This window comes from Parasteatoda tepidariorum, chromosome 4, assembly GCF_982258835.1.
Source record: "Parasteatoda tepidariorum strain Cologne lab strain chromosome 4, Ptep-v5.0, whole genome shotgun sequence".
In the NCBI taxonomy this organism is placed as follows: Eukaryota; Metazoa; Arthropoda; class Arachnida; order Araneae; family Theridiidae; genus Parasteatoda; species Parasteatoda tepidariorum.
Window position 1 is genome coordinate 30,979,749 of NC_141758.1, and position 13,717 is coordinate 30,993,465.

At 30.9% G+C, this 13,717-nt stretch overlaps 1 protein-coding gene across 1 annotated transcript in view; it reads left to right on the forward strand.

Moving 5' to 3' along the window:
* Positions 1-13,717, forward strand: part of LOC107447924 (uncharacterized) — a 229,877-nt gene that overhangs the window by 183,016 nt on the left and 33,144 nt on the right. The window contains exons 4-5 of the mRNA XM_087160872.1: positions 9,257-9,836; positions 11,073-12,227. Of these exons, the coding sequence (XP_087016998.1) occupies positions 11,109-12,227 (1,119 nt within the window). The 5' untranslated portion in view covers positions 9,257-9,836; positions 11,073-11,108. The remainder of the gene's footprint in view (positions 1-9,256; positions 9,837-11,072; positions 12,228-13,717) is intronic.

The following is a 13,717-nucleotide window of genomic DNA, read 5'->3' on the forward strand; positions in this document are numbered from 1 at the left end:
TAGAAACAATAATCCGCGCACCTCAAAAACTAAGCTGGTTGCTCTAAAGTAAATTTCCATCAACCTGAAAACAACTTCATACACTTCGGGAGGTTGATCTTTTAAGGTTTTTTTTTAAAATCAACTTCGAATGAACCTTAAAACAATTTTGACACATCAAAACAACCTCATATGAACCTCAAAAATATTAGAAATTTTTGTAAAAGAAGTAAATCACGATTCTTTAAATACTTTTTAGTTGTTATTTAAATTGGCAGGTAAATTGGTATGAATACTGTAATTTATCCCGAAGCTTAACGGAAACAAAATATAAAATTCCGATGCTCTGGTTTTATTGTGAAAAGAGAAAAAATAAAATTATTTTTATAGATTTGACATCAAGTGCAAATTATTAGAATACAATTATGTTAATTTATTTAACAGTGTATTATGTAACTGATCCTTTTAACAGTGTATTATGTAACTACAAAGATCTGTCTTGACGTATGTGGATACTGCTTGCTTTAAATGCTGATTGTTGACTATTTATAGTGCTGTTGACTTAATATTAACCATCAGGAAATTTTCAGACTACTTTAAACAGTACCATGATTAGTATCTTAATTATTTACAATTAATTAACCATTTATTGGAATGACTTCAAACCTTTCGCTTTCTAACCTTTACTACGCGGTTGTAGGGTTAATAGACTATCATTATTTATTATTAGAATAAATATTATAAACATCAATTTATAAAATCCAATCAGTTTACCACTGAAGCAACTGCTCCCGTAAATAGTCCTTTCTAATCAAATAAATATATTTTATTCCTTCGTTGCTTGAAGAATAATGGCTGCTAAAAAGGGATGTATCCTTTCGAAGGAAATAGCTTTATATATCTAATGGTTCAAACCGGAAATACTGCATCGGATTTTATATATTATAATGTTTTGCTTCAATTCCTTTCATTTAATAAAGGGTTCAAAAATACGATGAATTTTGCGAAAGCGGTTAACAATATTAAAGTTTCACATAATATGCCTTAATTTAAATATCCCACATTTAAGATGACTTTTAAGGTTTAAATTAAGAGGAAAATTATATTTTTTCAATAGGATGTTTAATATTTTAATTTTCCGGACCGTAAGAGTCAATCATGTCTACCGGCTTTTAATTCTTTTGTAAAAGATTTTTTTCTATTAAAGTGAAAGTGTATTGGAAATAATTTGACACAAGCAAAATTTCTCCCATAAAAACAAAAAATCATTTACTGATTTTTTTTCTTTTAAAAAAAGATTTTCTCCAAAAAAAGCGTGAAAGTAGATAGCTCTACATGATAAAATAAATTTTTTAGAAAATAGATAAATGTAATTTTTCTACAACAATTTTCCTACAATTTTTCCTTAGAGAAAGTATAATAAAAACACTTTTAAAGAGGAGATTTTCTTCTCTTAGTAACTGCATTTTATCATTATCGAAACTCACCTACTACTAGTTATAGAATAGTAAAAAGGAAAAAAAGATTAAGGTTTCCAAACAAAAGGTGAAACAGCAGGTGATGGAACAATTCATTTCAAATTAGGTTTAATCCTAAAACTGCCAACCTTAGGACTTTTCTTGAAATGTCATCATTAAAACTTTTTTAAAAAATCCTCTTTTTCTCTCCTTTTGTCTAAGACCCATAACGGCCCAGCCAAGATGGTGTAAATAAATTCTGAAACTAATCTGAGGGTCCATTTCCTCGTTTGTTTTCTCTTACTTTCATTCCGTAAAGGAAAAAAGCAACTCAGATTTATACTCCAGAAAAGTGAAGAAATTGGTACAGGATTCCCGCAGGCCTTTTAAATTTTAAAAAGCGGTAACGATAATTAATCAAATGTCGAACATTTAATTTCTGTGTAACCACCACTAAATATTGTTTTCCAAAGAAAGTATATATGCCTGAAAATTTGAGCTTTTGAACCGGATTTTCCGGATTTTCCGGAAGATTTTATTTTCATATTTAAAGTGGTAGCAATACTCAGTTTATTCTAATTAACTTTTTGAATTATAATGATAATTACAAATGAGTTTGACCACCACTACATATAAATAATTATAATAAATATATAAAAGCATAATAATTATTGCACAAGCGAATTACAACGGGATCAAAATATAAATATATTGTTGAGTCAGATCGTTTATTGTTTTACAACCACTCTGAAAATCCATTCTCGGAAAGAGTGAAAGTTGGCAGGTATGCACTTGGCGACAAAATGGTATTAAAAAATAAGAAATATGTTCGAACTTTAACATTAATTTATTTCCACTACTAAATTTTTTCAAGGACCGTGGTAAGCCTGTAGATAGAGAGGAAGGGGGGAAAATCCGGAAATTGTCTTGTTTCATAAGATTCTTTCTTAAGTTTTAAATTAGTTTTCTTTAATCCCTATGAAACATTTGAAATCTCTAGAGAATATAAAGTTGCAATAGTCCTAACTCGCATTTTTATGTCTTTCACGATTGACTTTCTGTGCGGGTTTCAGTGAAAATTCAAAAATGATTTTAACCTCTTCGAGACGGGCGAGTCATATATGCGTTCTCAGGGTGTCGATAAATAGGGTAAAGAAGATAAAATTGGTAGCTGCGCTGTTACCTCTAAAATTTAGGTTTTCGTTAAATATTAATCAATCTAGAAGATTTGGCAACAGTTTTACCCAGATTTGAATAAAAAGAAACAATCAAGAAATTACTTACAAAATTAAACATTTACAAACAAGTTTATTGATACTCAGTTTTTCAAAAAAAAAAAGAAAAAAATTCTAAATCATTTCCAAATGCTATTATCCTGACATTACATACATACATACAATTTATCAGGTACTTGAAGGGTCAAAATTAATTGAGCTGCATGAAATTATATTTACAGTAAAAGCAATTAAAAATAAATGGCACATTACTTTATATATCTAGTAAAAGCAATTAAAAATAAACGGCACATTATTCTTTATATCTAGTAAAAGCATTTAAAAACATAGGTATAGTATTCTTTACATCTATCTTAAATTGAACTTAGAGTTTAAACTTCGAAACTGAATTTTTGACTAACTCTTTTGAATGCTCACCGATACTGCAGCCAGAACTCGTGGGTCAACACTTCATTTTCTTATATGCAGCACACAGAAACTCCTCCACCGCTTCATTTTTGTATTGCAGCTGGAACATGTGGAGCAGCATCTTTTTTAATATTAAGCACACCAACACTTTAATTCCTCCTTCCCTTCGGCAAAACTGCAGGAATAAATTTGTCAGCACAGCATTAATTCGTAGATACAGGTTCTCTTACCAACAGGAATCTTTCTTCATACTAGCAGTTGAAGGACTTGGATTGGCAGTCCGTTGTCGTATTTGATGGCTCCAGCCAAAATTTGTTCGCCACTTTCATTCAGCTTTTTTTATCAGTCATGCTCCACCACCTTTTATCTACGTGTCAGCAAAAGCGAATGAATCTCAGATTGACCTCTTTACCCTCACGAGCAGTCGCGCAACACTAGTGAACGTCAAAAAAATAGTCCTGCGATAAAAACAGTCATGAATGAAATATTACTTTATAAAATTGATAAAATAATACAATTTTGATATAAATAGAACTTAAATAAACATAATTCAACCATAAAATTGATTTTTGAAAATATTTTCCTAATATATTTGGTGTCAAAGGAAATATTATTTACCTTGAGTATCGAAGTGTTTCCATAATTTATTCCAATCCATCTACCTCCTATTTATTCCTATTACCGATGTCACGGGTGACTGAAAAAAGAGAAGTGGTGACTAATAAAATGCAAAAGTCTATTAAAAGATTTTAAAACTAGCAATTTTTCAAGCATATTTCTTTTAGTTTACTGTAGAAAGTGAATGAAAAGAATGATTTCACTTGATAGACATGTTGAATAATTAAACAGATTAAGTAAATTAAAAAATAATTAAGCTTCTACCACTTTTTAACAATTTTAGACACCTGTTGCATTCCTGTATTATGAATAAAGTGTAATATATGGCTACCAGTCCTCTTTTTATAATATAATGTAAATATTTAATTCAATATTCGATACGAATTGCAAAGATGCGTCGTCGAGCATTTCTTCCAGTTCATGCTAACTATTAGTAGTATAGCAGTGAACTATTACTTTAAAGTAAGATCTAGAAATAAGATATAATTCCTTCTGGTATTAATGCATATATTGGGTAATTAGTGATACATACTCTGACTTGCAATTGAAATAACAACGTAATTGATTCTGAGAAAAATGGCTTGACAACTGTTTTCTTACTATTGCTAATGCTACGAATACAGAGATGTCAACTTGCTCCGGACAGCGAATGAATATTTTCAAGTGGTAGTTTATTAATAGGGATCCTTGTTTTAATAAATTCAATTTATTAGATTTTTATCCACCACTATTTCTAAATAATTCTTAGAGTTATATAATTCACCACTTTATTATATTAGGTCGTGTTAAACCTTTTAAAGCAAGCAAAATTGTCAAATATTTGCAAAGTTTACTTTGAAGTTATTTACCAACTTTTAAATTATTTTGGCGTGTCAGGAGCAGTTGGCATCTCTGTGATTACTAAAATAGAATTTATTTGTGAAATATATAGCTCGCCATACAAAGATATCAAATATATAAAAATCTAGATATCGAATTTTTTTGTTTCTATCATTGGTTTTTCGGCAGCGTTTCATCTGTAAAGAGTCTTCAAGAATTTAGAAGTTCGAATAATTTAGAAGTTAAATAATCCCAAATCATTTATTCATCTTCAGAAATGAACGCCATGATTTAATCTGACATTTTCGACTAACTTCTCAATAAGAGAATACACTTTTAATAAATTAGGCTTCTGCCTGTCAAAAGTATTTAACAATCGAATGAATTTGGAATTCGAGTGATTTCCTAATGAAATCCTTTCGAATATTCGATAAATCCTTCTGAGTTATTTTTCAGAAAAATGTTCCATCATAACTGTTCCAACTTGTTGAAAGTATTTAATTGCTGATGAAAACTGAGATCGATTCGCGTTCGAGGTAGTTTCCAAATGCGAAGAATGAAGCGAAAAATTTATTTCAGATACTTTAGGAAGGATGGTAATTAGTTTGTTCAGAATGTTCTCTAATCGAATTCCGTTTCTCGAGTTTCCATTTTTTTTTTATTTCCTAGAATATATATCGAATTCGGTATAATTTTCAGTCATAATTGGAAAAACAAGTTTATTTGAATAGAACTAGATTGCTTTTAAACAATTGGATTTTACTGTCCGTGGGTGATATGTACGTAGGATATATATGGAACCGTCAGTAACTTCATGATTAGTTACCCCGTTACATTTTACTTTTCTAAGAAAGTAATGCCAATTTTCTTAAGAGTTATCAGTGATTGCAATAAAAACTTAACTACTGTAATTAATGTAAAACTAGGTAGTTTTTATTGCTTAAGAAAGTTTTATAGTTTTTTTTTTTTTAACTTTTCAAAATTTCGAAAAAGGTTTGAGTTTTTAGAAGTTTTATGTTATTACAAATTTAAAAGAATGAAATCTAAATGCTGTTGAAAATGACAATATAATTTCAAATAAAGTGTGAAAAGAACTAGATTTTCAGGTAGAGCGTAAGTAGAATTAGATTATAGCATGTGATTGACTAGCTCAGTATTTTTTACAATGGTTTTTTGAAGATAAAGGTCAGTCGCTCAAAATGACCATGTCCGGTATTCCGAACGCTGGTGTTTTTTATTTTCCCTAAGGATCATTACTTGGTGTGTCCTACTCTGACGTTCTTCATAATCAGGTATTAATACGAAAAGCCAACTTGCGCCGATTTGTAAAAATATTTTTCTAGTTTTAACGAAATTCAAATTATTTTTAATACAATATTTTTCATTTTCAGTATATTTTTTTTTACCACTGAATGTCAAAATTTCAAAGTATCATACGAAGCGCAACTTTATTGCAGTTATTGTAGTGCACCTTTATTGCATTGCCACTGAAAGCTTAAAATCTTATTGCTAAGTATGAAAAATCGCATGAACTGAACGACTCTAAGGTTAAAGAATTATCATTTGAGTATTTCTTGAAAACTTTTTAAAAAAATGTCAATAACTGAAAGTATCTCTTCCATTATTGTGGGGCAGTGTATAAGATTGAAATATGTTCACACATTGGAACTTATTAAAATGAGCAAGTTTGTCATAGAAGTATTCCGATTGAAACGTGGTTATTCTACTTATAAGACTATCCGGGTTACGTAGTTTGAAGGTTTTTCTTGCATGTAAATATTCTGAAATTCTGTTTCGATTAAACTTATACCACATTACCTTCAAACATTATTTTTTAATCATTACATTTTATCATATTTTAATCATAACATTTATCATATTTTAATCATTACATTTTATCATATTTTAATTATTATATCTTATATTTTTAAACATTATATGTCTTATAATTTTAATCCCTATATCTTATACTTTAAATCATATTATGTCATGTATGTAAAATATCTAGAATAGCAATTGCAAGTCAGAAGAAAAAGCAGACGCGTAGTGTTTTATAGGTTTTTAATAAATGTGAAAAAATTAAAGCTGTAAAATCTTGTATGAACACAGGACTTCCAAGTTTCCACGCTTCATTTAAAAATTTCTTCAAGTGGTAGCTAAGTTAATGTTTTAATTTATCATTGTTTGCTTTGTAAATTACTTTTGCTTTGTAATTTGCTTTATCTAAAGTTATTTTCCACACCACTAGGAGAAAATCGTACAAAAGTTTAAGCGAAAAGCCACTTCGTTCCGGGGTCCTCTCGTGGTGAAGATTTTAATACGTAGTTATTGTTACCAAAAATTCTGAAAGCTTCAGAATTTAATTATCTACCACTCTATAAAATGTTTTGCAGTTTAAAAATATTTGTCAACTATGCCAAAAATTTTATAGCCTCACCAGAATAAAGTAGCGTTTGTTATGAACTTTTCATACCTGCCAACTTTTAATCCCTTCCATTATCAGTTTTCCCAGTGGTATTAAAATGGAATTAAAACTTCAATTTTAAGCAAACAAATACGTTGTATATGAGCAAACTTAAGTTGACAACCATGATAGTAACGCATATTAATATATGTGCTTAATTTTTGTACGAATTGTGGTGATCAATATCATTTAAAAATTAAGATTATAAAAGAAAAAATAGTATATAATTACTACCACTTTAAATATGAAAATAAAATCTTCCGGAAGAGTTGGCAGGTATGACTTTTAAATCATTTATAAATAGTGGTGTGGGAAATAAGTTCAAATGATTAAAAAAAAATACATTTAAACATAAACTCAAGTACCACTAGAAAATTGACATTCCAGTAGTTAAATATCTTTGAGATACCGCCAATATCCAGCATCTAGGAATATAAGATCCGTCTGTTTGAATTCATACCAAAGCAACTCTTTAACATCAACCTATGCAGCAAGAGCGTGGTTCAGTTTGAATTTAAATTTATTTAACAAATAGCTGGAAATTACGATTTTGAGTATTTCCTAACCTTAAACACCCTCTGTTGAACAAGAAACTTTAATTTCAAAATTTTAGGTCTACCGGAAAGTTATGAGAACGAAAGTACACGCTTACTTTAACAGTGATTGAAATGGTACTTTCTTAAACGAGTATTTACCCTTTAACTCTAACAAAGTGGCTTTTTTTAAGTGGTAGAGTATTTACCCATTAACTCAATGATAATGTTCCAAATAAAAGAGTCACTTCATATATGAGGCCCGACTTCAACTTTCCCAAGATTCAACTTTTTTTCCAATGCCCACCCGATTCACACTAGTCATTCAGTTATCAGTAGGGCAGATTTGTTGGCCACTCTTACAGGGACACTAAAATTGGTGAGCCAAAGTTGCTCCCACAGTAAGAGCAAAACGTCTATGCCTTCACTGGGATTCGAACCTAGGACCTTCTTGATGGGAGGTCAGCTCCCTAGCCACTGCACAGTCCAGTCGGCACATATTCAAACTTGTAGTTTCAGACAGAACTTAGCGGTACATTTGATGTATACATTGGGAGTGTTCCTTCGAAAATAGAATTTTCATTTTGACCTAATATATAAATGTAACTAATTTAAAAATCACCATCAATATTTCTTTAATGGAAGTATCAAGTTGTGGCCATTTTGACATCACCTGATAATCCATAGGTTGAAATAGATGTCGCTCAATGTATTAAGTGATACTAAGTGCTATTGAGGTGATAAAAAATGGTCATTTATGTGTTATTTGATAATTATTTTATTCAAACCTACTACAAAATAAACTAATTATCAAATGAAACATAACTATTTTATTAAAACTAACTTTATGAAAAAGAATCATAGTTTAATTCTTAATAAGATTTTCTTCATAAGATAATCTTCAAAATTCTTCTAAGAAGATTCTTGAAAGATATCTTATAAAGATTCTTGATAGATTCTTTATAAGATAATCTTCAAAATTCGATTCTTGTTTAAGATTTCTTTTAGGAGCTACAATTTTAATGTTTTTCTTAATGTTATGTATCCTATAAAAAGTATTCAAATGATTTCTTAAAAAGCTCTTATACTTATCTTATCAGTTGTAGGTATTTTTATTAAAAAAACCTATTTAGTATTTGTGAAAATGTGTGTATATCGTGACTTTTCTGTACAATACAGTTTTGATCGACATTTTTTTATCGTTAATGCAAAATTGTAGCGATAAGAACGAGATGACAAAAAATACAATACTTTAAAAAAATATTCCATTTGCTGATTGCTGTCAATTTTTTTAAATAGAAAAGTGAGAAAAAAAAAGAAAACTCGATATATTTTTCGCACTTTTTTTCGAATATAACATCATTTTATTAGCGAGACGTCGTCATTTCTGAATATATTTTACAGCTGAAAAAAAGCAAGGAAAAAAACTAAAATCTCAGGGTTTTTTTTGTCGTTAAACATTAACAACTTAATGGCATAACGCAACTTAAAAATGAAGCAGTTACTTTTTTATTCATAAAAATACACGAAAATTTAAAAGCATAATTGACAGGATATGAAGCTATCAAATAATGAAATTGAACAAAGCTTTAGATGAATCTATGCAAACGAAAAACTTTTTTTTCTGCATTTAATAGAATTTATTTGATTTCTATTTATCTTGGAATATTCTAATAACCTATTTTTTGCTTGGTATTTCAAGTTCTTATTTTTCTTAACCATATTCTTTTTATTTTATTTCAGGTGAAAAGTTACATCTGAGCAACTGAAATATAAATGTTTAAAAACATCAAAAAGCTTTACCTGAAAATGAACGAAATGAAGTGGAAATAAATATGAACTAAAACCATAAAAGAACATGTTGCGATATATCATCCCCAAGTATATCATCATATTATACATGTGTTCCACTATATGATTATACAATACTGAAGATGTAGAGAATCTTATTCAGCATATATAAATAAACATGATCATTATAAGAGCTGATGTGGTGTCATCGAGTGAGAGGACAGCACAAATCAAAATGAAACTTTAAACCATTGGTATCTACATCTATGTAGATATAGGTGACACTTAGTTTAGGTAGTATCGTTAGAGACATTAATGGTATCTCACAGAGTCTGAAATCTTTTCGGTGAACTTTACTGCATTTTACCTTTAATTTTTTAAGTTGATTGAACGCAATCCACACCTTCTTGAAACACGAAACAGTTTATGAATTTCGGTTCGTAAATGAATCTAAGAACTATTGAACTGATGGTGTGTGAAGTATTTATTTGTGATTCAAGTAGCTGATTTGCTTCAGAAAAAAGGAAATTTGGTGAGTATATGTTTATCAAATTAAGGTTTTGTAACCACAGCCTTTTTTGTGTACCTCCATAAAAGCTCTCTATAAAATAACTTTTCTCCATAAATAACTATCTTTATAAAATGACTTTTTAAAATTACCAAAACAATGTTTGTGGAAACTGACTTATTTTCAAAATTTTCATCGAAAGCCAAATTATGGTCGTTTAAAGAAACGAGGAAAGTTAAAAATCAAAGATAAATGAAGAGCATAGTCAGGGGTCTGCCCAGGCCTAATTTACTACCGTTTAGCGGTAGTTTCACAAATTCAACTTTAGGAAAAATGGTAGTTTCACAAATCCAACTTTAGGAAAAATGGTAGTTTCACAAATCCAACTTTACGAAAAACGATAGTTTCACAAAATACTTTTTCATAAAATTTTATTTTTATATCCCTTAAGAAACGATAAATCCATATTTTTGTGTTGATTTTTCAATATAATTTTTAATTTTTCACAAATTATGTCTAAATTTTCACATAATAGGTACCTCTCAGAAAAACCTAGACAGACCCCTGATAGTGACTGAAGTAGATAAAAAAAATTTCAGATATCAGGAGGAATCAATCAGGGAAAATAAAGATAGTAGTCGCACAATAATGTGAATGTTTCATATATTTGTTTTTATATTCACTTTAATTTTAACATCATCTCATTTTATTTTATAACGTTGGTAATCATATTTATAAAAGCTTTTAAAATCGTTAGTGAACAAATGTAAAGACAAATGGATTAACATGAATGGTAATATCTATATGCTTTAATGTTACTTCCTTCCCCTGACTCAGTGAAAAAGTTTTCAATACGTTTTAATGGTAAAGATCCTATTCATATTTCATGAATCGTATGTATTTTGCTGGTAAAGCTGAATAATGTAATAAAAATGTCACTTTTAACTCTAAACTCTTACTGTAGATATTAATATTTAAACTTAAGAACTCGATAACTGATTATAGTACTGATTAAAGCATGCAGATAATCAATAATTATAGGACAGCTTAATAATTTTTATTAATTTATGTTGATGACAGCTTAAAGTTGTCTGAATTTGTTTGACATTTTTAATCTAATAAAATTAAGTCGACAGATTTTATAAAAGTCGATCATATAAACTTGTTTTATATCACATCAAAATGTTCTTATTTTTAAAGTGATCAATATTTAATAGCATAATAATCTTCACTTATAAGAAAATTATCTTTGAATTTCAGATTTTTTTTTTCGAAAGCAAGAAGAGAGAGGGAGAGATGGCTCTTCTGTATCGTTTCTCTCGACTGAACGACAGATCTAATACTGGTGTCTTCACCTTCATTGTCACTCGATCTGTGACACGTGATGTTCATCGTGACGCCACCACAAAAGACTTTACATTCGGTTACCACAAATGGGCCGTTTCATTCACCCGGACAGAGAAGATTTTAGGGGTGTTTTTGATTCTCAGAAACCCAACTGAAGGCACTAAATGTTACGTAGACTTTAGCTTTACCATTCTCAACAGAGAACATTTCTCTAAGAACGAGGTCTATCCGATGAAGAATGCTAGTTTCAGTGTAGAAGAACCAGCTCACGGTACCAGCAAATGGATGTTAATGAGCGAGCTGAAGACGCGTAGGTTCACAGACGAGAATTGGGAATTCTTGATGGAACTTTCCGTCAGCAACGCTATGACCGTTTTCGAGGGGCTGGTTAAGGTGCCGCACGTAGCTCACTCGGCAAGTGGCCAAAAAAGCCGCGTCAAATTGGAGACGTCCTACTTTACGTTTGGAAACTTCGAGTGGAACGTTTCCATATTGCCACATGGTGACGAAGCGGATTCCAGCTCGCGACCAAGGGTCCTACTAAACAGACTCACCGGTTTTGACCACCAGTGCCGAGTCATGTATCGAGTCGTCTTAGGTGAAGGCGAGCGCAAGATTGACTCTGGCATTCTCGACCAAATCTCGGACATGAGTGGCCGAATTCGAGGATTCTCCCTCCGTTGTCAGGTGCCGGATATAGTCCGGCGAACTGTCCTCCGGGTACACACAGAAATGATCTGTGCTAATACAATCAGTGAGGCCAAGGTGCCTACCACACGTGATCCTAACTCAACGGCCAACTGCTATGACCGGGACAAGCAGGGATGGTGCGTTGAAGCAGACTTAGAGTGCGAGTTCCTGAGGCTGAAGCTCTTCTACTCGGACCTGCACAACGTACCAAGGAACCACCTGCGGTCGGTTTCGTGGAACGCTTACGTCATCCGCGACCATCCCACAACGGGGATTAAGGAGAGCGTGATAGTGCTGAACGCACCTCATAACAACTATTATGTACAAGATGGCGTAGATATGGGAGTTATCATGGAGACCAATATACCTGTGAAACAGGTAAGTACCTTTTTTGCACTTATTTTTTTGTATACTATTATGTATTTTATATTGAACATAATGGATAATTCAATGTATTGAACTTATTCAAATGTTTTAGATATGAAAAATTATGAATCAGTATTATATTTTACCCTTTAAGTGCTGACGTGAGACCTTTCCCTTTTTTATTATGTAGCTGTATTTTTTTTCTAACAGACCGTTTTTTCCCCAACCCATTACTCAAAAGGATCCATATGAACTGGCCAAAGAGTATAATATCAGCAAGAATGAAATTTTTAATCTTAGGCTTTGTTATAAAACAGTGATAAATCTCAAAAAGTAAAGTTGGAAAGGAAGAAATATAGTAGGTTGATTAGGTGAGCTAATGTATATTTAGCTGTTTCATATAAAATAATATTTAGAATTAGCAATGAATAAACTAATTATTTTAAATTTAATAAATTAAGACATTCAGAAAAGAATAATTAAATTTGTCTTAAACGATGGTAGGAGCTTCTCTGACTTGTTTGTTTATACAAAATGAATTTTGACCATGTCGACTGAAAAAATACAATAACATTGTGTCGCAAAACTGTCTATTTTATTTGTGATTTTATCTTCTAAAAAATTTACCACCACCTTGAATTTGTTGAATATACTAAAAAAATTATCAATACAAGTACAAGTAACTGAAGAAAAGTCCTGTAATAATAGATTTCTTATTGACTCTGGTGGAAACCATAATTTTTTTAAACATTTCTCTTCATCTCTTCATTTTGGAGAAAAATAATCTTGCCCAGGTTAAACAGACACCAAAAATTAAAGACATCGCCATAAGCTGGATGGATCAAGGAAAAGACAAGTGGATCGCACCTCAAGTTTCATCAGTCGTTGTAGAAAGATGAACTGGTGTTCATCAGAAGACCAGTAGCAGAATAAATAGACATTTAATCAAGCAAACCAGTATAAAAGGTGAATCTTGTGTCCTTATGAATAATTACGTTTTCATCAAGCTGATAGAGGAGATGTTGGGAAAATTTTTAGGAGCTGCTTGGCGTGAAAAGACGAGACTGCATTACTCCCATCCCTATATTGGTCAACCGATTGAAGAAAAAGAGAGACACTGTAAGTGTTGATTCAAGACATTGTGTGCTTGGTTGATGTGTGAATGACCACTCGAAGGGAACATCTTGATTCGTATTAATATTTAATATTACAATAAACAAGCATATAAGCATATTTTTGCCAGTAAATTTAAGTGTGCTTATTTCTACCCTAGCATAAACTAGAGTCAGGTTTTAAGCTTTGAATGCGCCAAAGAAAAATCATGAGACAACTAAACTGAGAAACTCACAATATCTCAGGTGTCGATCAAAGAGGCCGACAGGTAAGTACAGGTAACGCTTCTTATAACTGAAAGCCTCCGCATGATTTCTTGTAGGTAGTTCGATCAGACCATTTCATTACTTGTTTTCTGTATTTCATTAGTTGCTTAATATGTGATGTCA